This window comes from Gamsiella multidivaricata, assembly GCF_025024155.1.
Source record: "Gamsiella multidivaricata strain RSA 2152 chromosome Unknown BC939scaffold_22, whole genome shotgun sequence".
NCBI classification, from domain to species: Eukaryota; Fungi; Mortierellomycota; class Mortierellomycetes; order Mortierellales; family Mortierellaceae; genus Gamsiella; species Gamsiella multidivaricata.
The window spans coordinates 398,266-423,850 of NW_026251730.1; the positions used below are offsets into that span (position 1 = coordinate 398,266).

General features: G+C 50.4%; 6 protein-coding genes across 6 annotated transcripts; 3 read left to right on the top strand and 3 right to left on the bottom strand.

Annotated features, from left to right (window-relative positions):
• The first annotated feature begins 868 nt into the window (after positions 1 to 868).
• On the top strand, positions 869 to 3,246 carry BC939DRAFT_447322 (Thiolase, N-terminal domain-containing protein). Its single transcript, XM_051555076.1, has 6 exons — positions 869 to 962; positions 1,064 to 1,159; positions 1,270 to 1,347; positions 1,713 to 1,852; positions 1,945 to 2,289; positions 2,409 to 3,246. Exons 1-6 carry the CDS (start codon positions 950 to 952, stop codon positions 2,943 to 2,945), a joined length of 1,209 nt encoding a protein of 402 aa, XP_051413728.1. The 5' UTR covers positions 869 to 949; the 3' UTR covers positions 2,946 to 3,246.
• Position 3,247: 1 nt separating this feature from the next.
• BC939DRAFT_447324 (uncharacterized protein) lies at positions 3,248 to 5,077 on the bottom strand. The gene has a single exon (XM_051555077.1). The coding sequence runs from the start codon at positions 5,070 to 5,072 to the stop codon at positions 3,459 to 3,461; it is 1,614 nt and encodes a 537-aa protein (XP_051413729.1). The 5' UTR covers positions 5,073 to 5,077; the 3' UTR covers positions 3,248 to 3,458.
• Positions 5,078 to 5,666: 589 nt separating this feature from the next.
• On the bottom strand, positions 5,667 to 13,185 carry BC939DRAFT_447327 (uncharacterized protein). The gene is made up of 6 exons (XM_051555078.1): positions 12,980 to 13,185; positions 10,730 to 12,866; positions 8,851 to 10,627; positions 8,359 to 8,749; positions 6,125 to 8,271; positions 5,667 to 6,029 (listed from the first exon to the last, which is right to left on the bottom strand). Exons 2-6 carry the CDS (start codon positions 12,862 to 12,864, stop codon positions 5,880 to 5,882), a joined length of 6,600 nt encoding a protein of 2,199 aa, XP_051413730.1. The 5' UTR covers positions 12,865 to 12,866; positions 12,980 to 13,185; the 3' UTR covers positions 5,667 to 5,879.
• Positions 13,186 to 13,650: 465 nt separating this feature from the next.
• Positions 13,651 to 14,314, top strand: BC939DRAFT_514699 (uncharacterized protein; the record flags this gene model as incomplete). Its single annotated transcript, XM_051561132.1, has 2 exons — positions 13,651 to 14,032; positions 14,306 to 14,314. The coding sequence occupies exons 1-2, from the start codon at positions 13,706 to 13,708 to the stop codon at positions 14,312 to 14,314; spliced, it is 336 nt and encodes a 111-aa protein (XP_051413731.1). The 5' UTR covers positions 13,651 to 13,705.
• Positions 14,315 to 15,169: 855 nt separating this feature from the next.
• Positions 15,170 to 15,867, top strand: BC939DRAFT_117163 (uncharacterized protein). The gene has a single exon (XM_051549967.1). It carries the CDS (start codon positions 15,312 to 15,314, stop codon positions 15,777 to 15,779), a length of 468 nt encoding a protein of 155 aa, XP_051413732.1. The 5' UTR covers positions 15,170 to 15,311; the 3' UTR covers positions 15,780 to 15,867.
• A 1,828-nt stretch (positions 15,868 to 17,695) lies between these two features.
• BC939DRAFT_447334 (uncharacterized protein) lies at positions 17,696 to 25,060 on the bottom strand. Its single transcript, XM_051555079.1, is given in 11 exon segments — positions 17,696 to 17,951; positions 18,047 to 19,879; positions 20,072 to 20,199; positions 20,511 to 20,673; positions 20,749 to 20,751; positions 20,783 to 20,819; positions 20,905 to 21,294; positions 21,307 to 21,617; positions 21,663 to 21,728; positions 22,557 to 24,684; positions 24,784 to 25,060. The coding sequence occupies 10 exon segments, from the start codon at positions 24,681 to 24,683 to the stop codon at positions 17,808 to 17,810; spliced, it is 5,202 nt and encodes a 1,733-aa protein (XP_051413733.1). The 5' UTR covers position 24,684; positions 24,784 to 25,060; the 3' UTR covers positions 17,696 to 17,807.
• Positions 25,061 to 25,585: the final 525 nt, after the last annotated feature.

Sequence of the window (25,585 nt, forward strand, 5' to 3'; positions counted from 1 at the left end):
TTACCTGACGGTACGCTCCTGTGTATTATCCGAGAGATGTGTGCTGGATTCGTAAAGTTGAAGTTGAGGAGATTAGCAGCGGCGGGACCGAGTTGGCGAACGAATCAAATGCTGTGGGTGGCGAAGGATTTGATCCAGTGCGCCAGAGATAGCGGGTAAAGTCTCTGTGCTAGGTTTTGTTGATCTTGACGCATTGCATCAGATCGTAGAGGGTGAGATGCTGTGCGATGGAGATGGTTTCGGGGATGTTGAAGATGGTGTTCCTCCAGGGGTTGGAACAGAGAAACGAATTCAGGGGCAGTAAACGCCCTCAATTGCTCAGGTACGAGACTGACGCGTGCCGGAATGTCCATCTGGACGCGAAACCGATTTACATTTTTGTAGCTTGTAGCCAGGCGCGAACGCGCCGATATTGGTCCTGATTGGCAATTAACAGTTCAGTGGAGAGAGATATGGATGAGACAGATCAGGCCATTAAGAATTAAGAAGAGGGAGATGGGATGGGAGCCCTTTTCTTCAGCAGGGTTTATTTGCGCGTGCTCCATGGACGGTGATTGGCCCATGGTTTAATGGCGCCAGGTGCATGTTTCCATCCCCCTTTCACCGTTTATCCATTTGCCCGTTACTTTGCGCAATGCAAACGATCTCTGGAGAGATAAGGAAAGGGCTAGAGAAGCATGGTCCGATCTGCCCTTCCTTTACTCTCCGTGGCCGTCGCTCACAAAAAAAAAAAGATGAAAAGTGGCCTGACTTACTCAGGTCCGATCTTCAATTGCACATATGGCGATCTCTCCCTAATTGCACATCCTGGGGAACTCCGGACAACTCTTGAATATAAAAGGCCAGCAAATGCACGCCCTTGTTCAACAAGCATCTTGTACATTCATCACTCTCCTCTCTCACTCGCTCAATCAGCATCTCGTCCTCATCTACAGCCCATAACATCAACATGAGCAACACAGGTATGCGGCCGCAAGTGTCTCATCAACATTTCGCTTTCGTGCTTTATTTCACCTGCTACTGTTGTTTCTCACCTTTTCTTCCTTCTTGTCCGCACCTGCAGTCTATATCGCTGCCGTCGCACGCACTCCCATCGGCTCCTTCAACGGCTCCCTTGCCTCTTTCTCGGCCACCGCGCTCGGCTCTCTTGCTGTCAAGGGTAATGATAACAAGCATAATGGCTTTCCTGGAAACAACGGCTGACAGATATATCCGAACCTGGACAACGATCTGATCAGAGCTGCTCTTACTATCTTCATAACACAATAGGTGCCCTGGAAAAGGCCAACATCAGCCCCGAGCAGATCGAGGAGCTCTACTTCGGAAATGTCTTGTCTGCCGGACTCGGTAGGTGCTTCCAACAATTTTCCATAGAAATGCATTATCGGTTATCATTCCGCCGTGCACTTTGTTTCTTCCCCACAATTTGAATTCTCAGGCCCAACAAAAAAAAAAAAAATTCAGGTCGCAGTCGTATTTGCGATCCAAGGATAAAGAACTTGTGGAAGCAGGGAATCGCGATTGGCCGAGCCTTCTGACGACCACTGCAGAAGAGGCATTTTGATTTAGAATTAAGAGGCGAGACTAATATATGATCAATGGTCTCCTGGACCTGGACGCCGAGGATTTAATATATATTTTTTTTTTTGTCTTCCTTCCCCCCTCGATCTAATCCTGACTACTAATGGCGCCTGTGCTTTATGACTAAATAGGTCAAAACCCCGCTAGACAGGTCGCCATTGGCGCCGGCCTTCCCAAGTCTGTCATCTCGACCACCGTCAACAAGGTCTGCGCTTCCTCCATGAAGGCTGTCATGCTTGCCGCCCAGACCATTCAGACTGGCCAGGCTGATGTAAGTTAAGAAGTGAGAGATCATTACTAGGTCGACTTATGTCTCATGTTAGTCCGTACTGACGCTGATGTATCCTTTAATGTTTTCTATAGATTGTTATCGCAGGAGGTGCCGAGTCAATGACCAATGTTCCATACTACTTGCCCAAGATGCGCTTCGGTGCCAAGTACGGCCATCAGGAGGTCATCGACGGCGTTCAGAAGGATGGTCTCACTGATGTCTACAACAACTACTCCATGGGTGTCGCCGCGGAGGAGACTGCAGAGGAGCACCAGATCTCACGCGAGGCTCAGGACGACTTTGCCATCAACTCTTATAAACGTGCTCAGGCAGCCACTGAGGCTGGACTTTTCAAGAATGAGATCGTTCCCGTTGTCATCCCCGGCGCTCGTGGCAAGCCCGACACTGTCGTCTCGACCGACGATGAGATTTCCAACGTATGTCGTTGTCAATGCTGCTGAATGTCTTTTTCGATGTTTTTCAAACTATGGAGTCTGACATCTGACATCTGGATCGTTTGACGTTTTTTTTTTTTTGTGTGTGTATGTTTATTTAGTTAAACGAGTCCAAACTGCGTGCCATGCGCCCTGCCTTCAAGCCCAACGGCGGCACGGTCACTGCACCCAACTCCTCGCCCATCTCGGACGGTGCCTGCGCCATTATCTTGATCTCTGGACAGAAGGCCCGCGAGCTCAACATCCCCGTCTTGGCCCTGATCCGTGGATCCGCAGATGCAGAGCAGGATCCCTCCAGGTTCACGACCGCTCCCGCATTGGCGATCCCCAAGGCTATTAAGCGCGCTGGTCTCACGCCTGAGCAGATCGATTTCTATGAGATCAACGAGGCCTTCTCGATCGTCGCTTGCGCAAACATGAAGCTCTTGGGCTTGAACAGCGAGAACGTCAACGTTAACGGAGGCGCCGTTGCCCTTGGACACCCTCTCGGATGCTCAGGTGCTCGTGTCATCACAACACTGGTCAATGTCCTGCAGCAGAAGAACGCAAAGATCGGAGTTGCCGGTATCTGCAACGGTGGTGGTGGAGCCTCGGCTGTTGTGATCGAGCGCGTCAGCGAAGACCATGCGAAGCTGTAAAAAAAACGAGGGTGCGAGAACCTAAATGAATAGAATCGTAGTAAATATTTAGATACCACAGCAGATGCGACATGCACCATCTCCATCTCCATTTTGTTATATATATATATTCACGCCATTAAAGCCGCTGCCGTGAGATCTACATCGTGCTTTTCTTGAGAATCAGGGTGTAGCCTCTATCAACCTAAGGCGATGCTCTGGATTCCCCTCTTTTTTTCCCCCTGCAGAAATAAGTGCGTGTACAACAGTTCAGGGGAATCAGATTCTATGTGACATTTATCAATGCAGCAGTTTCTTTAATCAGCCCATCTTTTATTCGCGTGAAACGTAAAGGATCGGAGTAGAGATAGCTTATTCAGGGAACGATTGTCGTATTCATGCGTGCTATATAAATGTTGGTTTGAGCAAAGCGCCTGCAAGACGAAATGTGCTGATCCAGTGCAGCATCATGCCATAAGAGGAATCACGATCCAGTGACTTATTGAGACGATCGCAATCCGTTTGCACACAGCCCTACTCGATACGGATCCATGGTCTTTTTTCTTTCAGCGAGGCCACGAATCGCTCTTGCGCCAGCAGTGTCGTCTCCGATAAAGCGTCTCGGTCAGTGCTCAGTAACGCAACATGAATCAGACTCGGCCAGTTTTCAATCATCCACTCTGCCTCCACCGTATCCATGGAGTTCTTCGAGCGAGCGATGTAAGTCAATGACTTCAGCCTCTTCAATCCCGGTAGCCAACTAAGGAACCCATTCGATAAGCACAATAACTCAATGTTGCGCCCAAGTGTCCATTCCTCCAGTTCCGAAAGACGCGCAGTCTGCGGAAAGACATAATGCATGAAACGACTCTGCAATTTCTCGCTTGGACACGTTTGACTGACAACCTCAGTCCCATGTTCCAAAATGTAATACAGTGTCAATCGCTTCAGCTCAAGGAAGACCCACCCTTTGTGAAGTGCCAGGTCCTCTTCTGGGGTACGACCGTTCTGTGACCGCAAGTTAACAGTGATACCCAGGGTACGCAGTTTCGGAAGGCTGCTCACAAGACTTACAAGGTCTGCCAGCCGAGTGTTGTGGTAGTGGATGATATCCATGGACGTCAATGTTGTGGCTTGATGTTGCGTGAGGGCCATCACAAATGTGCTTAGGGCCCTAGTGCCCTTGACTGTTATGGATTCGAGCCCACATTGTCTCTCCAGGTCGCCTGCATTGCTGTTGAGGGAGTCATCGCCGCTTCCTTGTCCGAGCGAGCGTATAAACCTTGTGTTCAGTTCTTCGGTATCCTTGCCTAGAACACCGCCTAGCTGAAGGTCTCGCAATTTTGGACACTTGCCGTCTTCAAATACAGATACGATCTGTTCCAGTATTCCTGTGGTCTTCAGATCTCCCATAGTCTCCAGATCTCCCAGTCGAAAGACTTGCAAGTGTGGACATTGTGCTAGAAACAGAGGCAAGATGGCGAGCCCATACCCAAAACACCGTACGTAAAGCCCCAGCTCTCGCAGTTGAGCCTTTGGCATCTGCTCCATGCCACGGTTGGCGGACTCGTCCTGTTTTCTCAGAACTTCACGGAGATGCTCGTCTTGATACAGTATAGTAAGGTAGGATCTGACACGTAAAATCAATGAATCGAGGTTGCTGCAGGCCTGGAAAAGTTGAAGTACAAAAAACGGGTCGAGGAATTGTCGGGAAGTGAGGTCAAAATTTTTCATTTCATCAAGATCTGGATTGATGAGCCAGAATTCGATCTTCAGTGTTCGCAGAACAGTCGGAGCGATTCTCAAGAACGTGCGTAAACCAGATATCTCCGTTAAGAGCACATGACTGTCAAAGATATTCAACGAAGAGGACGCCTCCAAGGACCAGAGATTGGGGAGTGGAAAGTCGTCAGCGGCCAGGTGAGCGATATTCAGGCGGAGGATTGTCTTGACGTGATCGCGGTGCTTTTGCAGAGTGCATTCATCGAAATCCGAGGACCCAAAGTCGAGGGCACGCCAGAGAGTGGGCCTAAACCAGGTGGACCACTGTTTGGAAACGCGGGAGCAATGAGCCAGGTCGCGACTGGAGAGATACTGGGTGACCTCGTCCTTGAGAAGGGGGACGTCGAAGATCGATGGCTTCTCCATATTGGTGCGAACAGGAGGTGCTGTGGGGCGTGCAGCAAGGGAATGGACGAGAGTAAGAATGAAGATTATTAGAGAGCGACAAAGAAAGATGAAGAAGATCACGGTGAGAACAAGAGAGAGAACAGGGAGAAAAGAGAAGAACGAGCACGTATTTATTACTTGACATCCCTGTCAAAATCAGCAGCTTCTCGTCACGCCACCATGTATCGAGTGCAGGAGGCCCTTAATAGGACATGGTTAAAAATGAGGTTTCGACAACAGGTACACACCTCCGTTGTAGAAGCATGAAGTTGCATATCCGTAGCAATCTCGACAACAGCTTGGTTGTTCGTAAATTGGCATTTACCGGTTTATTGAGACAAACTTCTGCAGCAATTTCTACACCACTCTTTTCAACCAGTCAGCATGGAGTTGGATTTCACATAGTCAGGCTATAAAAGGAAGGTGGTTAGGGGTGCTTGTGATTCTCACAGGAGCACAGCCTTCACAGTCGAACTCCAATTTAAGTCGCTTAAATTGGAGGAGTAGCCATGTATTCAGTCCAATTGAAATATATATATAATTTATTTGAACAGGTTCGTGTTTACATGTTCCTCAGCCCATGCAAATCAATAAGCATTTTCTCCAGCAAAAAAAAAAAATCACTTTCTCCAGCGCTCTAGAGCGGTATTGACTAAATCAGTCGCCCAATAATGCGAAGGAGATGAAAACCCTTTTTTTAATTATCTGATATTCCTTGTACAGATGATGTGGCGCCCGCCATTCACGAACAGAGATCCTCACTATGAAATTTCGTAACTGAAGTCACTAGTGGCCGAGGGCAGTGCCGTACATCGCCTCGAATTCCTCGTCGCGCGTGTTGTCGCCCAGAAGTCGATGTCCGGTTCCTCCTACTGGGGTTCCGCACTCGGGGCAGATCGCCTCCTGCATGGCACCGCCGCACTCTCCAATGACGTACTATGTTAAAATAACAAGAGTATTAAGTAAGTAATTACCGACAAAAATAAAAAATAATAATAATAACAAAAAAAAAAGGAAAGAGAGAGACTTACCGTGTGGCCATTTCGGCAGCGGTACCAGTGTCCAGCTCCGCCCAGCTCCCTACTCATCGCCTTGAACAGCTGCAACTTCTCCTCCTTTGTCACGGGTGAATAGGGACTCTCACCGCGGGCAATCTTGACAGCCGCCACAACGTTCGCCTCCAGCTCTGCTGCCCTAGCCACACACTCGTCCTTGATACCGAGCGGACAATGATCCTTGATTGCCTTGTGCTCAGCCATGAACTTTTCCACAAGACCGTCGACCTTATTCAGACGCTCCCTCATCGCCTCCTCCTCCCTCGGGAACGTCCTCAGACCCAACCATTGGGTCTCTCTATAGATCACCTCCATGTGGATAATGCGTGCATACGCCGCCTTTCGATCATAGCGCCCATTCAACGTGGCTGCCTTCAGTTTTTCGATGTGAACTCGAGCACACTTCAGCAAGTCCTCGACGAACCAATACCACCCGGAGGAGGCGCCGATCTTGTTCATAGCCGCAAACGCCAGCGCAAGGACCAAAATCAAAACGCTGTTCCGCTCGTGCAACGCGTTGACATATCCATCGCCGCTAAAGCCATCTCTCGGAAGGCCGCACTCGATGACGCATACTTGGATGATATCAGAGGCAGTTACCGCATCCTTTCGCAAAAATGGACGGGTGACAAGGTCCTTCGATAGGTCGTAAGTTGGAGCAGTTTTGATCCTGTAGAGGTGAGACACTGCTGCGTCAAAGAGCAGCTTCGAAGGTGAATCGCAAGCCCGCTTGATGATGTCTCCGAAATATTGAAGAGATCCCGCAGCTGGTGCAACCAGCTTGCTCCATGCGTCGGCATGCGCCTTAGGAATGCTATAAATCTTTGCAATCGACCTGAAATCACTGTTCGGCAGCTGGATGTTCTTGTCATCGTAACTCCCAAGGATTCTCAATATGGGATTCGGCGACTCTGGGCAGTCTTCAGCCTGAGTAAGGGAGGCAAGGAACGCACTTTTCCTTTGTCCGACCAAGACTTGTGCCATATTAAATGCCTTCTGCGCATTGACCATGGTTCGTGCTTGGGCAATCTCGTGCTTGTGTGAGCGTAGTCGCAGTTGTGAGCATTTGACCCTGCGGCCATATCTCAAGATTCCAATGATGGGCTTGCGACAGTTGGGACACGACACTTGGGGCACTTCATCGTTCGTCAGATCCTTCTTGCCGACATATTGAACATCGCCTGTCTTCTTGTCCGTCTCTGCAACGTAGTACTCGGACATTCCCATCATTCCATCCAGTGTGGTCATTGTCAGGGCATGTCCACACGCAAGAACGAGGATCGGGTCGTCATCGATATCGACCTCAGCGAGCGATTGCTGCATGATCAGGTCGACAATCTGACCCATGGTTGAAGGGTCCTTGCACTCGACACAGAACTTTTCCGAAGGACATTTCTCACCGCAAATAGAAGGACATTGATGGCCACACTTGAGTTCCTTGTCGCACCGTTTGTTGCACGGAAGTCGGTCGCAAGGTGCTCCACAAGGCATGTCGCATTGACCCTGATGCTTGCACTCCCACACACAGCGGTGACAGCATGCAGCGCATGGCACGTTACACTTCTGCTTACATCGAGAATGAGCGCAAAAGATCTCACATTTCTGCTGGCAGGGGCGGCAGGGGGATTTGCCATGGCATTTAGACGTGCAAGCGTGGCCGCAGAACTGAATTCTTCCACACTCCTTCTGACAGCTACCATGGACGGTACGGTCGATCCGCGCGACTGGTGCATCTTCCTCTCGTACCCAACCGGGTGATGCCTTTTGGCAATCGGAGCACGGACGAGTACATTCATGCCCACAGGCGAGTATTGCACCACAGGACTTGCGGCAAACGATCTTGTTCGGATCCTCCCAGCAGTTCATCTCGTGCTCGTGCTCACAGTTTGGCAGGTTTTGAGTGACCTTGACCTTGCAGATGATCTTCAAAGGATCCTTGGCCTGGTAGCATCTGGCCTGCTGAAGGACATGGCCACATGGAAGCATAATGTCCGCCACAATCTCCATGCAGCTTCCGCACTTCTCGCCGCAGAATTTTGGACATACATGTTCGCAGTCCGCGTGGAGGCGTGGACACGGCTGGAAACACTTGACCAGAAGATGGTCTTTGTCATCAGGATGGCCTATTCAACAAAGTAATAAAAGAAGATTAGAGGAGCTCTTATAGTGTTCCTCTGTCGACAGTTTGGATCCACATTTATTAAACTTACAGCTGAGGGGGCAGACATGGCCGCAGGGCATGTTTGCCCCGCACTTCGCCGTGCATCCTCCGTTCGGGGCCACAGTCTGAAGGATCTCAGGGCTGTCTGCGACGTTCTTGATGTCAGGATGGTTCCTGCAGATAATAGGGAAGCCATCGCCCAAGCGTTCTCCATCTTCTAACTCTTCAATAATTTCTGGCCACAGTGACTGATTATCCTTGGTCTGCCTCATGTGTTCTGCGTTCCCAATCAAGTACATGCCATGTTGTGCTCGAGACAGGAGAACATTGGTGCGATTGGGAGACTTGAGGAATCCGATGGAACTCGATGCTGCCATGGCTCCATCCCGCTTGACATTACTGCGAACAAGGGAGATAATGACAATCTTGGCCTCCTCGCCCTGTCAACAATAAAAACAAAACAAAACAAATAAAAAATGAGTCCATTGTGGCTCAACATAAAATCTGGGCAAAAGCAAATAATACCGGCAATTTTCAGTACCTGGTAGTTGTCGATAGTCCGCAGAGTAAGGTGGTTCTGAAGAGAGATGTTCCTTACGCCGATATGTTCGTTAGCCTCTTTATCGGGGGTCTCGCCCTGTTCCATATCTTGGTCCCTTTGATTCAACTGTTCCTGGTCTCGCTCGTCGATAACGAGAATAAAGCTTTTCCGCAGATGGTCCCGGAGCTTCGAAAGTTGGCCGAGATACGGTGTCAGGACTGCAATGTCCCCAGGCTTGTCATATCCATTCTTGATCAGGTACTGTGCCAGTGCCCCAACCATCCTGACCTCGAAAGAGTTGGCGAACGACTGCATGCCGTACTGATCCTTGCTGTCCTCGGCGTGTGCATGGTCCATGAAGTACAGGTTGGCACCCATGCCACTCACATTGGGATACTCGAGGACTCGCTTTTCATCAACTAGGTCGGGATAAAGCGTATTCCTGATTAAGCTCGAGATCTCGGGCCGCATGCGTCGCTGAATAGTCAGGTGCGATAGTGGTAGAGGGCTCTTCTTGTCAGTGACCAGTCGCTCAAACAGTGATTTGTCGAGGTTGTAGTTCTGACCAACGGTGGAATCTGATGACAGGGTATATGTCTCGATCTGGGGACGGAGTTGCAGGTGGTCTCCGATTAGGATCAAATGCTGGGTGGAAGCTGAAAGCGCGGCCAGTATGTGGGACTCGAGGACCTCACCAGCTTCCTCGCAGATTATGATGTTCGGAGCGACTGCTTCGATCAAGGCCTGCATTTTCGCGGCACCACTGGTTGTCATGCCAACAACAGACGACCCCCGTATAATGGTGCGGCGGATATCGTCGAACGCGTTGTTCTTGGCGCTCATAATCTTCTGGACCTTCTCCAGGAGTCCCTCCAGCTCGTCCATCATGAAAGCCTGCACCTCCGGTTTCCACGACTCGATCAAACGTCCTCGCTCTCTCATGGACATCCTCCAGACATTGCCGGTCAAAAGTGCCAAGGGTCGATCTCTATCGGGGATCTGCAGGAGGGTTGGCTTCAAAGTTGGCATACCATCTGCCAGGAGGCCGAAGTAGTTATGATTGGCGCCATCCTGTTTCAACTCTTCCTGCTCAATGACACTCTGGTTCCATCGGATTTTGCTCTGAATATCTGCACACATCGCCCATTGAACGTATGGATGTGCTGGCTGCTTATTTTTCTTTCTTTCGACCCTCGTATAGCCTCCCTTCTCAGACAAAGGATCATTGTCGAGTGGCGTGGCGAAATCTTGGTCCTCAGCCTCTGGATCAGATTCGTCAGGAGCGTAGTAATCCTCATAGCTATAGACATCGCGATCGCTATCGCTATCGGATGCTGCGTCAGATTTGTAATCGTCGTGTGGAGTGCCGCTAGCGAGCTGCTCCCATTGGTCGAAATTCTTGGCCATTAAAAAGGGCGACAAGTACTCCCAGACAAGATGAGGACAGCGGAGTGCATTCTCCACCTTTGTAATATTATCTGCCAGCTTTTCGCACTCTTCTTTAGCCATCCAAAGCGCCTGGCGAACGCTGTAGGGTTTATCATGGGCTTTCATGAGGCTTTCCAGATTGTACTGTTCGAGCCTCTCAGATTTGGACCGGGAGCCAATGCGGACAATTTGGGTAATATCTTCGTCCAGTAGGTGCTCCAGGAACTGATCCAGTGCATGATTCGTGTAGCAGATACAGAGGATAGGTCCACAGTTCATCGCTTGCTTGTTGTGCAATAGGACTCGCATTAGATCCACTCCGATCTTGGTCTTGCCAGTCCCGGGCGGCCTACATATGACATAAAGACCATCATAAGTTAGTGTAAGTTGGTGCGTCGATAGCAAAGAAGGGAGAGAGAGGGACTGTCTGACATGCATCACCAAAGCTTACCCGCTGATCAGCGCAACTTCTCGGCAAAGAGTTTCGACCAAGGCGGATGCTTGCGTGTCATCGAGAGTACTTTCCCGCTGGAGCATGTGCACAGCATTTTCGACCGACTGTGGATCGCCTGCATCCAAACGGAGTTCCTGATCCTTGACGAGGACGGACAGATCAAAGGTGAATCCCGGAGCACGCGCATACAGCGGTGGGTCGACCTTGCCGCCAGCGTCCAATCTGGTGTTATATTCGTGTTCGGTCGGAGCGATATACTTCCCGAAAGGAAGGGTCGCAGGCTCACAGTTCTGAAGCGCTTGCAACACCGGTCGGTAAGCCTCAAAGAACCCGCCGTTGGTTTCGACCAGGAACCACTGCTCACGGTTTCCATCTTCGGGCAAGGCCATCGAGTTCAGTATCTGCAAGTACGTCTTGGGGTCGGTTAAAGAAATCTGGATGCGTGCAGCATCCTCGTCCTTGGACAGAGCTCCAATGTCGCGACTCGTGATCACTCCGAGGACCATCTGGAATGCAGGGCCATCATATCCAGGCTCTGTCTCGGTGCTTGTTGGGCGACTAACAATACACACAAGCGCACCATGCATCAGACGTCTGCGCGACTTCTCCCAGAACTCGGCTCGACGTCGCTGCCCGGCGCCCAGGATCTGAGCAGGCTGGGTGAATGAAATTTCGATGGAGCCTCCCAGTTTCTTCTTGCAGTCCATGCCGTGGAACTGCACATCTCCGTAAACGTTCAGACTGACGCTATTATCGAGCAGCTTCCGGAGTCCTCTCTGCCGCAACAAGTCCTCGTCGTTCCATCTGTCGGTCTTCTCCAGGGCAGTCAAAAATGAAACTACCCCCTTCTTGAGGGAACTCAGCATATCTTCTCTCAATAGCCGGAAATGGATGTCCAATTGGCGTCTCCAGCCATGTGGCAGAAAATGGGGTGCTTCGGGCACACAGTTCGACGGCAGGAATGGCAGACGGGAGCATGTAATCTCCCTCTGCGTTGGATGGACCTTGATATCCTTGACGAGCTCGTGGTCATTGTCGTGCCTGGGGCCGTCCGGGGACAGCTGACCTGGGGGATTGTAGGCCATTTTCAGATGAACCAGGTTGGGTGCATGATCTCCGATGGATCGAGATGACGAGCTCGGGCCAAAGAGACCGCCCTCATGGATGATAGTCCCCTGCGTATCAGCAACGATTCTCTGGAGCCTCGAAATGTCTGCGTCCAGGATGCTCTGGATAAAATCGTTCTCTCGGGTGTCCCTTGAGGCTTTACGGCACTTGCTCCGCTGCTCTTGCAGCAGTCTGATCATGTCGACCATCTCGTACCTGGCGTCCTTGATGCGCTTTATCAGCTGATATATCAGTCGAGTGATGGCAAGCAACGCGCGTTGCAGGGATGTCACTTGGCAGATGGATCGATCCATAGCCAACCGTGCTCCCATGACACTGGTATCTTCTAGCGAACCTCGATCCAGGAGTTGGTCCATACAATCAAGGATCCGACTCAAGAATGGATCCCGATGGAGGTAGACGTTCGCATAAATCAGCCCTGTCTCGCTGGTCATGGTAGACTGGCATACAGACTCACGTGTGAGGACCCCGACTAACGGCAAGATCGCGAACTGGAACGAGAGAGCATTGTTGCTGTCGCCGGCGTCGATGTCCATCGGCATCTCCATAATCTCTGAAAGGCGAGCGCGACCAGACGTTGATGCCAAGCCCGTCACACAGCCCGAAGTGTCGATGGTGTGATGGTTCGAAAGGTTGATCAGACAGGAGTTAACGAAGCTGCGGATCTGCTTTTGGCCCCGAAAGCCCGTGAAATCCGCCTTTCTCAAGTAGAAGCTAGCCAAGTGCTGTAGCTGCTGGTCTGCAGCTGCCGCTACGATCACATCGTCAGTACCGTCCCCTGTAACCTGGATGGTTGTGGGCCGTCTCGCCAATACAATCTCGGCCCTTTGCGCGTCTGTAATCTGTCCGCGACCGCGACCGCGGCCACGACCACGGCCAGCATCACCTTGGTCAAGATGCCCTCTACCCGCTCCTTGGCCCTTGCCCGCGCCGCCGCTGTCTCCATCTCCACCATGACCGCCGCGGCCCCAGCCACGCCCGCCTCTGTTCGAGAAAGCCGTCATAGCTGATATACGATTAATATTATGTAGAGGCCTCTGTTAGAACTGAGGAAGAGCTCGTGGGAAAAAAACATAATATAATATAGAACAGACAGGTAGACATCAAGCACTACGGTACCTTGGTTCTGGAAGGCTTTTTTTTTGTTGCTGCGCTGTGGTACAGTCGTGTGCTCAGTAGTGTAAAGAACTGCTTGCGCGCAATGCAGTGGTGTGATGTCCTATTGCTGCTGGCTGCTTCGAGTGCTGCTGTATGTTTGTAAGTGTGCGAATGCGAGTTTTTTCCTTGACAAGTGCAAGATGTTGGCGAAGGAGGGGCTAACGAAGAAAGAAAGCGAGAGAAAGGAAGAAAAAGAAAAAAACTGCCAAGCATTTGCCCCCTAAGCTATCTGGCCCGTGCACTCCCCATTGAACGCCCTTTTTGGCAGTGCTGCCCGTGCATGAACGTGTCCTGCATCAAACATGAGCAACCCCATTTCGACCTCGCACCTTCCTTAATGAGTAACCGGAGGCGCCACCCTTCATGCGTTCATGCACAAAAGCGTCTAGGATATTTTCCGGGTCATCATCATATGGTGTATATTATACTGGAGACGTGTCATGAGGGCGGTGGCGAGGTCCAGGGCCAGGTCAATGGACGCGCCACCACCGGAGCAACCTCGCCTTTTCACCCGCTTTTGCTATACAGACACCCACATTCAACAGCCATCCCTCCTCTCCTCCTCCTCCTCTCCTCCTCCTCCTCCTCCTCCTCCTCCTTCTCTTCTTCTTCTCTATCTTTGCGCACAAACACTCACAAGGCTATCCATTCACTCTCACTTACCCAACTACATACGCTCCATCCACCATGGCCGACCTCAATCTCTTCTGTCTCACCGATGGAGATCCCACGTCGAGAGCGTTCGATATCGATATTGAGCCGGCTGCCATAGTCTCCATCCTTAGAAAGGCCATCAAGGCCCAAAAGAACGCCGCTTTCGCTGATGTCGCAGCAGACAAGCTTAAGCTCTGGCGTGTTTCTGTTCCTGTCGTCGCTGGCCATATCCACAATGCGGTCTTCCTGAACGAGATCGATTCCAAGACGGAGCTCATTCCGACAGACGATGTCTCCGATGTCTTCCCAAACACGCCAGCCAAGGAAATAATTCACATCATTGTTCAGCGACATCACCAAGTAATGCATCCCACGCGCTTTGAATTAGTATCTGGATTTGTTCGCGTTTCGCTTCTTTCTCACAAAATACTGACTCTTGACCTCATCGTTTCTTGCATTCTACCGTGCTGTTACATTGGCTGCCCTTGCACTTGTACCACTCCTTTCCTCAGATGGATCTCGTCCTAACTCCCTGTTCTTGGGTGAGTGCACAGCTATGTGCTCTTCATTTTCGTTCTGATAATTAATAACCTTCTAGTGTCTAATAGCCCTATTCTTTCGTTTTATGAATAGGCGACCTGAGAACTGACATTAAAAAAAATCACCGACAAATTTCTCGCACCTGGATCGCCCGCGGCTGACTTCTTCCAACGGTTCGTGCATGGCCACGAGAAGTTGCTACTCACAACCGACAATGCCCCTGGCTTGCCAAGAGTCCGGCTTCGCAGAGGATGCCCGCCACCCGACACGTAGCCGAGCCTGCTCTTTCTGGATCTGCCCGATCCCTCTAAAGGCAATAAGCCATCGAAGCAACTGACGTCCGACCACATCCTGGAGCTGATCAAGAGGTGCGAATGCCGCAATTTCCAGAATGTGCCTATTTTCTGTGTCGTCAGATGCGGAAAGACACGAGGCATGATTGAGGCATTGGGGCTTTTTACTTTAACACTGCTGGTGATGATCTGGGGTCCAATGATATCACCACACTCATATCTGAAGTCAAGACGCGTCTGCAGGACGATAAAGCTGCGAATAACCGTCAAGCAAGGATGGTAACATACCTCCTTTTCCTCTCCCGGCTCAAGGTCTTCCAACACTGTTCGAAGGTCCCGGGCAGCGAACAGACATTTACCAGCGCAAGATGGACCATCCCCCAGACCTGTACCTCTGCCTTCAGACAAGACATTTTCGACAATCTATTCTAGCAGTTCTTCCTGCTCAAGTCTTTGACAGAGATAGAACTGTTGGGGGTTATCCGAGAGGAGTGAAAGCTCACAATAGGCCTGCCTATTGAACACAGAAGTCATGGAGGGCTCCCAGATTCCAACGCTTACGAAAAGCTACTGGTTGTTCATGATGAGGCGCAGATCCTTGGCGAAACGGACTGGGGGAAGTTCGAGTCGATGAGTCCAGATAGGACAAACGGCCTTTACTCTCCCCTGTTTTACAAGGATTTTGAAATGTCGGATGCGAAGCACCACTTACACTTATAACCTCTGGCACGGGGCTCAGTATCTACACTTTAGACTGGGCGCGGAGCCCTGGCTCGTTCGTTAAGAGATCTGGGTTCGATGAAGATATGGACGGATTCGAGTACATGGAGTTCTCTGGCCGGACAGGACGCGAGCCAATCGAGGCCTATATCCCTGGCCTGCGAGACCTATTGCACACAGAGGAGGGGAAGCAAGCATTGGATGAACTCCTGCGACCAAAGGCAATCAAGATCATGTCGGAAAGGCTTCTCGGTCGGTTCCGTCCAATTATCATGACCATTGAGAGGATCATTGGGAATGTCAATCCAGACAACTGGCAAAACGCAATCGATGTGACAGAGTCCATGCATTGTTTACCCTTATATTTACTTACAGAACAAGACAAGAGAGAGATCTTTATTTCCTGGGCAGACGGGCACCTTATAAGGCACTGCCCGTCTGCATCATGCGAAGGGCGCTTGTCTTTGCTCGCACGTACTACACAGGTTGATATAGTGCATTCCAGATTGGTATCGTACAGGTTCTATACCGAACAGGAGAAATCTCTGCCATGAACTAGTTCGCTTGGAAAACAAGTGCTGTGAGAACTTGTCGATCTTACAGGAGTTCTCTACGATAGAGGAGGTTCTGGGATTATTTCTCTTTCAGCGGTTTATGTTTGGAGCTGACGCACTGGTCCTTCAGAAAGCAGCGCCACTGTTGGTAGAGCGCGGTTTCGGTCGTATCAAGATCATCGAGGGATGTGCAACGACGGTTCTTGATGAGCCCATTCGTGTTGAAGGCCGCCCAAATTTATTTCAGGGAGCAGGATTCCGGCTTCATGAAGACCATGGAGCGGTGGGTCCAGCAATCGGACAGGTCTCAAGCACACGAATACGCATGAGAACTCATGATGATGAATGTCATTACCAAGACTTTCAAGACGCGCACTCTCTTTGACTAGGAACACGATCCGTCGATACTTTCTTTGTGTGCGGCGCTCAAAAGAGAAGCGGAAATCGTCGGTCTGGATGATCAGAGACTCCAGCGAGGAATCACACATGATTATATATCGATGAATGAATTCATGGACTGTGGTGTATTCACCGCATTATAAAGTGCCCCATTCCTCTGAATCCGCCACCACTCGGTGCCGATCCTTTATTATGAGCATTATGCCTCTGGGACCACTTCCTATATTCCTAGACTCCTATACTAGATGCATTAATAGCCATTCCTTAGTATATAAGGCACGATCTGTCACTATTAAAAAGGGCAACTCGCTTTTCACAGAATTATTGTTCCCAATACTCCGCATGGACGCCCATGCCAACACCGACTCATTGCGACTCGGCAAACCTGTCCCATCGTTCTTTTTTCCCCAAAGCCAAGCCATCGAGGACCTGATATCGTCTTTTATATTCGAGTTGAGCGCAAATCATGCTCTGGAGTCCTTTTCCGACCAAAAAGTCAAAGAGCATGTGAAAGGAACTCGCCGAGTACTGCCCCCGCCAATACGTACGTCAGCATGATCATTGCGAACCCTGCCAAGTTGGTAAATTCGATGCGTCCACGGCCTGATATCGATCTCGAAGCTATTGCTGTAAGATGTCCTTTCCCTGCGTCCAAGGCCATGTAAGGACTCCCAAGCTGATGGTCTGCAACAGGTGGTGAACAGGGTCGATGAACGCAACTTTTGCCAAAGGTCTTTCCAAAGAGCCATGTCGAGTTCCTGGACGGGATTAAAACTCCTGTGAAGCGGGCTGCAGAGGACAAGCAGGAAGCGGAAGGTTCCAAGGAGACAAGGATCTAGATTTCTCCCACCTGTCTTCATAGCTCCATGGCACAGAATGTCAAGCAACAATGATTTGTTTTATATAGCGCAATAAGTAGCAACCCTTAGTGGAGATCCTATCACTTGTCCTAAAAAAAATTTCATCCCACATATGGGATGAAATTTTTCCTGCACTATCTCCATGTAGCGATTGTTGGCTCTTTCTGCCTCGCGTCTCGCTTATCCAAACTACTCACCGCGATTCCGTACCCCAATATAGTCAAGTCGCCTTCTGATCGTCTCTCCACTTCATATTAGCTTTGTATTGTTTTGAGGGGCAGTAATGATTGATTCGTATTCGGCAGCTAATTCATAATGTCCTCGGAAGACCTCATTTCCCCATCCCTCTTCCAACAAGGACCAGTTGACTTGGAGTGAGAAGGGGTAGCCGTCAGCGCCATCATTGGTAAATTCACGATTATCATTGAGAAGGTATCGAATGTCCATGATGTGGAAGTTGGTGGTGGTTGTACAAAAATTAAATTTAAGCAGCGCGATATTAATGGGGAATTCTCAATGAGGATGATCCCATTTCAGCTCATTCCTTAATACCAGTTTCAAGCAAATGCCAGCCAAGTTACATTTCTAGGTGCCCCGGGGACCAGGTGTCAATATGTGCTTAGAAAGAGGGGTTGGCCATCATAATAGCATTTTACGCAATTGCAATCCGCATTTTCTTATTAAAATTCATCCCATATATATGAATTTAGGACAAGGGATATGATAAATGACATCTTGGCTCCCGCTCATCAGCACCGTGTAGTTTCGATCAGCGTCTCTGACGATACATGTCCTCAAACTCCGTATTGAGTACGTTATCGCCTCGCAACGCATGGTCACCACCTCCAATCAAGGCGCCACACTCGGCACAGTGCGCCTGTTCCATCGCCATCCCACACTCTCCAATGACATACTAGATCAACAGGAAGAGTACTTTGTTAGAACCTAATTACCTCTTTCATTCGTATGGCAACAGAACCCTGTCAAGCAAATAAAACAGTGACTTACGGGATGGCCGTTCGGACACGCGTACCAGTGTCCTGATCCTCTCAACTCCTGACTCATCGCCCTGAACAACTGCAGCTTTTCCTCCTTTGACAGGGGCGAATAGGAAGCCTGACCTTTGGCTGCCTTGACAACCTCAACCATCTTTGCCTCCAACTCTTCTGCTCTAGCCACGCACTCGATCTTGATACCACGCGGGCAGTGATCCTTAAGGTCTTTGTGCTCGGCCATGAACTTTTCCTGAAGACTGTTCACTTGCTTCAAACGATCCTCCTTAGCCTTGTCCTCGGTCGGAAACGTCTTCATTCCAAGCCATCGCGTCTCTCTGCAAATGAGATCCATGTGGGTGATTTGGGCGTAGACGGCCTTTCGACTAAAGCGCCCATTCAGCGAAGCGGTCTGCAGTTTCTCAATATGGATTCTAGCGCATCTTAACAGGTCCTCCACGAACCAATACCATCCCGTTGAAGCTCCGCACTTGTCCATGGCCTCAAATGCCTGTGAAATGACGAAGATCAACACGTTGGCCCGCTCTTGCAAAGAATTGACATATGATTCACCAAAATGCCCATCTCTCGGGAGGCCACACTCAACAACGCAGGCTTGGACGATATCAGAGGCTGTGGCTGCATCTCTTGGCAGAGATGGGTGGGTGACAAGGTCCTCCGAAAGGTCATAAGTTGGAGTAGTCTTGATCCTGTAGAGATGAGAGACGGCAGCGTCGAAGAGTCGCTTAGTCGGAGACTTGAAACCCTGTATGCTGATTTCCCCGAATTGGTACAGCGATTTTGTAGCTGGGCTGATCATCTTGACCCAGGCATCCGCATGCAACTTAGGGATACGATAAATATTCTCGATCGACTCAACATTACTATTCGGTAGCTCCACATTCTTGTCATCGTGTCTCCCAAGCACTCTCAACTCGGCGCTCGGTGGTTCAGGGCACTCTTCGGTCACGCCTTTCGTGAGAGAAGCTATGAACGCGTCATGGCGATCCCTAATCTGGACTTGCGCCACATCGAATGCCTGCTGTGCTTTGGTCATGGCCCCAAATTGGGTGATCTCGTGCTTGTGTGAGCGTAGTCGCAGTTGTGAGCATTTGACCCTGCGGCCGTATCTCAAGATTCCAATGATGGGCTTGCGACAGTTGGGACACGACACTTGGGGCACTTCATCGTTCGTCAGATCCTTCTTGCCGACATATTGAACATCGCCTGTCTTCTTGTCCGTCTCTGCAACGTAGTACTCGGACATTCCCATCATTCCATCCAGTGTGGTCATTGTCAGGGCATGTCCACACGCAAGAACGAGGATCGGGTCGTCATCGATATCGACCTCAGCGAGCGATTGCTGCATGATCAGGTCGACAATCTGACCCATGGTTGAAGGGTCCTTGCACTCGACACAGAACTTTTCCGAAGGACATTTCTCACCGCAAATAGAAGGACATTGATGGCCACACTTGAGTTCCTTGTCGCACCGTTTGTTGCACGGGAGTCGGTCGCAAGGTGCTCCACAAGGCATCTCACACTGGCCTTGATGCTGGCAGCTCCAAACGCATCTCTGACAGCACGCAGCACATGGCGCATTGCATTTTTGATGGCAACGGGAGTGAGCGCAAAAGACCTCGCATTTCTGCCCGCAGGGGGGACAGGCTGCTTTGTCATGACACTTGGATATGCAGGGATGGCCACAGAACAGGTTCCTGCCGCATTCTTTTTTGCATTTCCCATGAACAGTGCGCTCGATGCGCACAGCAGGATTATCCTTCTTCTTCTTCCATCCAGGAGACTCCTTTTGGCATTCGGAGCACGGACGAGTACAAATATGGCCACACCCTAGCACTTCATTGCAGGGTTTATCGCAAACGACCGCCGATGGATCCATGTGGCAAGACAGAATATGTTCATGCTCGCAGGTCGAAAGTTTCCTTGCCATCTGGACTTTGCAAAGAATCTTGGATGGGTTCTTGGCTTGCCAGCATCGTGGACGGTCAAAGATGTGACCGCATGCCAACAGAATCGGAGACACAAACTCCATGCAATTGCCGCATTTTTCGCCGCAGACCTTAGGGCATACGTGATCGCATCCGGGCTGAAGCTGGGGGCATGGCTCAAAGCACTTAACCAAGACGTGGTCCTTATCATCAGGATGGCCTACGACGCGTAACAGAATTCGTTGGATATTAGTAAATGTTCCGTTGACATTTCAAAGCAGCAGGTTTAGTTCCTGAGATGACTTACATTGAAGAGGACAGACATGACCGCATGGCATACCACGTCCACAAGCAGCCGTACAGCCAGCGTTCGGAGCAACAATCTTGAATGCCTCGGGTTCATCCACGATGTTTGTTATCTCGGGATGATTCTTGCAGACAATGGGGAAACCACTCCTGACACGATCAAACTGACGAAGCTCTTGAAGAACATTTTGCCACATACCACTCCTGGCGCCTTCCATGAGGCCAGCATTTCCAATGAGGAACATCCCGTGCTGAGCTCTTGATAGCAGCACATTGGTGCGGTTCGGAGACTTGAGGAAACCAATCGAACCACCAGCCGTAGAGGTTCCGTTCTCTTTGGAATTGCTGCGGACAAGAGTGATGATGACGATCTTGGCTTCCTCGCCCTTTATTCGAAGTGAAAAAAAAAAAAAAAAGCAAGTTAGTGCCTCGTTCCATAAACACACAATGAACACGCGACGTAGGTGACTGTAAACCTTTCAAATTCGTTACCTGATAGTTGTCGATGGTACGCAGAGTAAGATGGTTTTGAAGTCCTACTTTCTTCACACCGATCTGCTCGTTGACTGCGGCAATAGTTTCGTCCTGCTCCTTCTCTCTGCCCTTCAGGTCCAGTTGATCCTGATCTCGCTCGTCAATCATCAAAAAAAAACTTTTTCGCAGATGATCCCGGAGTTTCGAAAGTTGGCCGAGATACGGTGTCAAGACTGCAATGTCGCCAGGCTTGTCATATCCATTCTTGATCAGGTATTGTGCCAGTGCCCCAACCATCCTGACCTCGAAAGAGTTGGCGAACGACTGTGCGCCGTACTGGTCCTTGCTGTCTTCAGCGTGTGCATGGTCCATGAAGTACAAGTTGGCGCCCATGCCACTCACATCGGGATACGCAAAGACTCGCTCTCCATCAGCCAGGTCAGGATAAAGCGTATTCCTGATCAGGCTCGAGATCTCGGGCCGCATGCGTCGTTGAATAGTCAAGTGTGACAGTGGTAGAGGGTTCTTCTTAGACTCCTTATCAACGAGGCGCTCGAAAAGAGACTTGTCGAGATTGTAGTTCTTGCCGATGGTAGAATCCGATGATAGAGTATATGTCTCGATCTGGGGACGAAGCTGCTTATGGTCACCGATGAGAACCAGGTGCTGTGTCGAAGCAGAGAGCGCCGCCAAAATATGAGATTCCAGGACCTCTCCCGCCTCCTCGCAAATGATGATCTTGGGGGCGACTGCGCTAATCAAGGTTTGCAACTTGGCTGCGCCGTTGGTAGTCATTCCGATCACAGAAGTCTCGCGAAGGATAGTCCTTCGAATATCGTCGTTCGCGTTATTTTTGGCCTGTGAAATCTTCTCGACTTCGATTAGCAGGCGGCTCATCGACTGCATCATGAAATTCAGTACCTCGGGCTTCCACGAGTCCAATAACCGCCTTCGCTCATTCAGGGACATTTCCCACAAGTCGCCTGTCAGCTGATGCAATGGTCGATCCGTATTTGGGATATGATGGAGTGTTGATCTTCCTTGTACTTGTCGCGTCGACGAGCCGTCTATCTGAAGAGAGCCGAATGCATTGTATAGTGGTACGGCATTCTTCTTGATGGCCTTGGCTGCTACCTTATTAAGGCGCCTCTTTTCATCAATGTCGGCCCCTGTAATCCACCGAACGTAGCGACTCTTGCTCTTGCCCCCCACGGTGGTAAACTCCCCCGAATCAGAATCGTCACTGCTCGCAATGTCCTCATTCCATGCAGCACTAGTGTATCCGTGATAATCAAGCTGCTCCCACTGATCTTCGTTGTGATTCATCAGGAAAGTCCCAACGTATTCCCAATCCAAGGTTTCATTTCGGAGGGCCTTCTCAAGGTTCTGAATTTTCTTGGAGACAATTTCCCAGTCTTCGTGTGCCTTCTTAATGACTTGTCTCACGCTGAAAGGTCGATCTCGCGCCATCTTCAGACTTTCCAGATTGTAGTCCTCTAGACGCTCGCTTTTGGAACGAGCTCCAATACGGACAATGCTCTTGATGCCTTCATCCAGCAGGTGCTCTAGGAACTGATCCAGTGCATGATTCGTGTAGCAGATACAGAGGATAGGTCCACAGTTCATCGCTTGCTTGTTGTGCAATAGGACTCGCATTAGATCCACTCCGATCTTGGTCTTGCCAGTCCCGGGCGGCCTACATATGACATAAAGACCATCATAAGTTAGTGTAAGTTGGTGCGTCGATAGCAAAGAAGGGAGAGAGAGGGACTGTCTGACATGCATCACCAAAGCTTACCCGCTGATCAGCGCAACTTCTCGGCAAAGAGTTTCGACCAAGGCGGATGCTTGCGTGTCATCGAGAGTGCTCTGCCTCTGGAGCATGTTAATCGCCACTGTGACTGAATCCTGGCTTAACACATCCAGCTGACACCGCTGCCCTTTGAGTAGCACCGACAAATCGAACGTGAATCCAGGGGCGCGAGCATACAGTGGTGGATCGACTGCTACTTCTCCAGCCGCCAGCGTCCCCTCCTGTTCTTGGGCAGTGGGAGCGAGGTACTTTCCGAAGGGCAGGGACGCTGGCACGCAATTCTGGAGAGCCTTTAGGATGGGACGGTACGACTCGAAGAAACCGCCCATGGACTCTACTAGAAACCACTGCTTTTTCTTGGACTGACTCGCTATGTTGAGCATCGTCAAGTAGGCCTTGGGATCTGCCAAAGAGATATGAATCCGCGCCGCCTTGTTGTCCTTGGCCAACGCCGCCGTGTCGCGCTTTGTGACCACTCCAAGGATCATTTGAAAAGGCGGGTGACCTGCATCCTCCATCTGCCGATTATTATCTGAACGACTCGCAAGACAGATAAGGGAGCCCTGCATCAACCGTCTCCTGGATCGCTCCCAGAACTCGACTCGCTGCTGATGGGTGGTTGCTGCTGCTGCGCGTGGCGGTTGACCAAACGAGATCTCGACCGAGCCAACGGATGTCTGCTTTGTGGTATCCATGCCCAGCATGTGCACGTCTCCATACACGTCCAGGCTGATATTGTCGTCCAGGCGTTTCTTAAGCTCCTTCTGCTTCAATAAGATGCTCTCCTCCCCAGGCCTGATTGCCTGGAGCACATTCGAGAACGACATCAGTCCTTTGCGGAGCGAATCAATCATGTCTTCCCTGTACAGCCGAAAATGTATATCGAGCTGGCGTCTCCAACCTGGAGGCAGAAAATGAGGGGCCTCCGAGATATCATTTGATGGCAAGAACGGATCTCGAGGGCTAGCGATCTCCTGCTCAGTTGGCAACAGAATAATCTTTGAAATTTCCGCATGATCATTGTCGTGTCGAGAACCCTTCGGGGAAAGGTGTCCTGGCGGGTCATACGCGGATACGAGGTGGACCATATTCGGTCCTCGGGGCCTGGAAGGTTGAGGACTCGTCAGGCTAGCTGCAGAGTGAAGAGGCTCGATGATCTTGTCCCGGGCATCAGTGATGATCTGTTCCAATCGAGTCACTTCCCGAGCAAGATTCTCGTTGAAAAATCGATCCTCGGCCGAGCTGGATGCCACTTGAAGGCACTTTATCTGCTGTGTGCGCAATTTTGCGACCAAATCAGCCATCGCAGTCTGCGCATCCTGAAATCTCTTGATCAGTTGATATACGAGTCGTACGATGGCCAGAAGAGCGCACGGCAAAGAAGTGACATGACAGATGGAAGTCTGTTCGTTGAGAAGTCGCTGGCCGCCCGCGCTGAAATCCGCCATGGATCTTCGTTCCAAGAGCTGGTCCATGCACCGCATGACTCCATCGTCCAAGAACTGTCTCTGGTGACTGAATACGGTCGAGTATATGATTCCCGACTCACTTGTTAGGGTCGACTGGCACACAGACTCGCGGGTAAACACCCCGATCAATGGCAGTACCACATACTGGAACGACAGGAGATCCTTTGAGTCCCCAGCATCGATGTGCATCGGCATGAGCATGATCTCCCTCAGACGCGCACGTCCAGAAACCTTGGATAGGCTCGTCAAGATTCCGGATGTATCGATGTTGTGGTGGTTCGAAAGGTTGAGAAGGCAGGAGTTAACAAAGTTCCTGATTTGCCTTTGACCGGTGAAGGCTACAAAGTCGTCCTTGTTGAGAATAAAGCTGGCATTGTGCTGGAGCTTCTCATCGGCTGCGGCAGCGAGAACGACATCGTCTGTACCCTCGCCTGCGATCTGAAGAGTGAACTCTCGCTTAGCAACAACAATGGTAGCCTTTTGGTCTTGTGTAAGCATGCCACGACCACGACCACGGCCTTGTCCGGGCCCTTGAACAGGCCCTCCACCGTGGTGTCCACGGTTACCCTGGCCTCGACCTCGCCCTCTTCCATCACGGTTACCATTAAATCCACCTCGCCCTCCTTGGTTCGGAGTGGCCATTCTTTAGGGAGAGGAGAGATGCATCTCGGTTAGTTGCTGCGTCGTTCTTTCAATTTATTCCACCAAAAAAAAGCATACCAAAAAAGGCTTTCTGCTGTACCTTGGCAGTTACGGTGCGCGTTTTTTTCTTTCTGTTTCTTACTCGTGTCAAACGAGGAGTGGTTGAGCGCGAGATGGGTAGCGCAGAGACGTGTTATGATGTTGGTGAGAAAGTGGGCCTTGTGGAAAAGCGGTTGAGCTGAGAAGAATGTGGGTGGTGCTGAGTGGGTGAGAGCGAAGGAAGGAAGAAAGGAAGGAAATGGAGGGCCTGGAAGAATGCCCGAGTGTAAGAGCGTACAAATATCTCCCATGTGCGTGATAGGCGAATTATGCACCCTTCGCCATTTTTGTCTTGCATGATATGCACACGCCAAATCCACAATACAACACAGCAGATAAACAAGGGCACTTGTGCTGTTTACCTCACCATGCGCAGCCGCTGTATCCCGCCACATCCATCGCACAGCAGCGGACGATGCCTCACCCCTTTGGTCACTTTGCGGGACCAGCAGTGATCGATTGCGGGGGGGTTTTTTTTTTTTTGGCTCTCCTGTATTCACCAGGTACACATCGACCAAAGTATTCACTAGAAAGATCAACCTGAGCAAGCAACCATGAAGCTAACGAACCATGTCGTGCACAATGGCTACTAAATGAAGAGAGGACAGAAGGAATAAGGAGCGCAAGAAGGAACAAAAGATGGAGCGAGGGAATGTCAACTGGTGCCCCGGCTAGAAGCCCCCTTACATTATTTGGGGCAACAGACGTAGGCTGTGCAACCAAGATGCCAAGATTTCTTCGCCACTCCCTCCGTCGAGATATTACACTGCATCAAATAAAGCCCCATGGTTTATAGATGATTG

Excerpts from the sequence above, each read along its gene's own strand:
- BC939DRAFT_447322 (XM_051555076.1), top strand. Across the intron at positions 1,160-1,269 it reads CGGCTCTCTTGCTGTCAAGG|GTGCCCTGGAAAAGGCCAAC; the intron begins GTAATGATAACA and ends ATAACACAATAG. Across the intron at positions 2,290-2,408 it reads CCGACGATGAGATTTCCAAC|TTAAACGAGTCCAAACTGCG; the intron begins GTATGTCGTTGT and ends ATGTTTATTTAG.
- BC939DRAFT_447324 (XM_051555077.1), bottom strand. The coding sequence starts at position 5,072 with ATGGAGAAGCCATCGATCTTCGACGTCCCCCTTCTCAAGGACGAGGTC.
- BC939DRAFT_447327 (XM_051555078.1), bottom strand. The coding sequence starts at position 12,864 with ATGACGGCTTTCTCGAACAGAGGCGGGCGTGGCTGGGGCCGCGGCGGT. Across the intron at positions 8,750-8,850 it reads GGACTATCGACAACTACCAG|GGCGAGGAGGCCAAGATTGT; the intron begins GTACTGAAAATT and ends TATTGTTGACAG. Across the intron at positions 6,030-6,124 it reads GCTGCCGAAATGGCCACACG|TACGTCATTGGAGAGTGCGG; the intron begins GTAAGTCTCTCT and ends ATTTTAACATAG.
- BC939DRAFT_117163 (XM_051549967.1), top strand. The coding sequence starts at position 15,312 with ATGGACGGATTCGAGTACATGGAGTTCTCTGGCCGGACAGGACGCGAG.
- BC939DRAFT_447334 (XM_051555079.1), bottom strand. The coding sequence starts at position 24,683 with ATGGCCACTCCGAACCAAGGAGGGCGAGGTGGATTTAATGGTAACCGT. Across the intron at positions 20,200-20,510 it reads ATGTTCCTCATTGGAAATGC|GCCATCCTGATGATAAGGAC; the intron begins TGGCCTCATGGA and ends TACGCGTCGTAG. Across the intron at positions 19,880-20,071 it reads GCAATTGCATGGAGTTTGTG|TGTGGCCATATTTGTACTCG; the intron begins TCTCCGATTCTG and ends GAAGTGCTAGGG.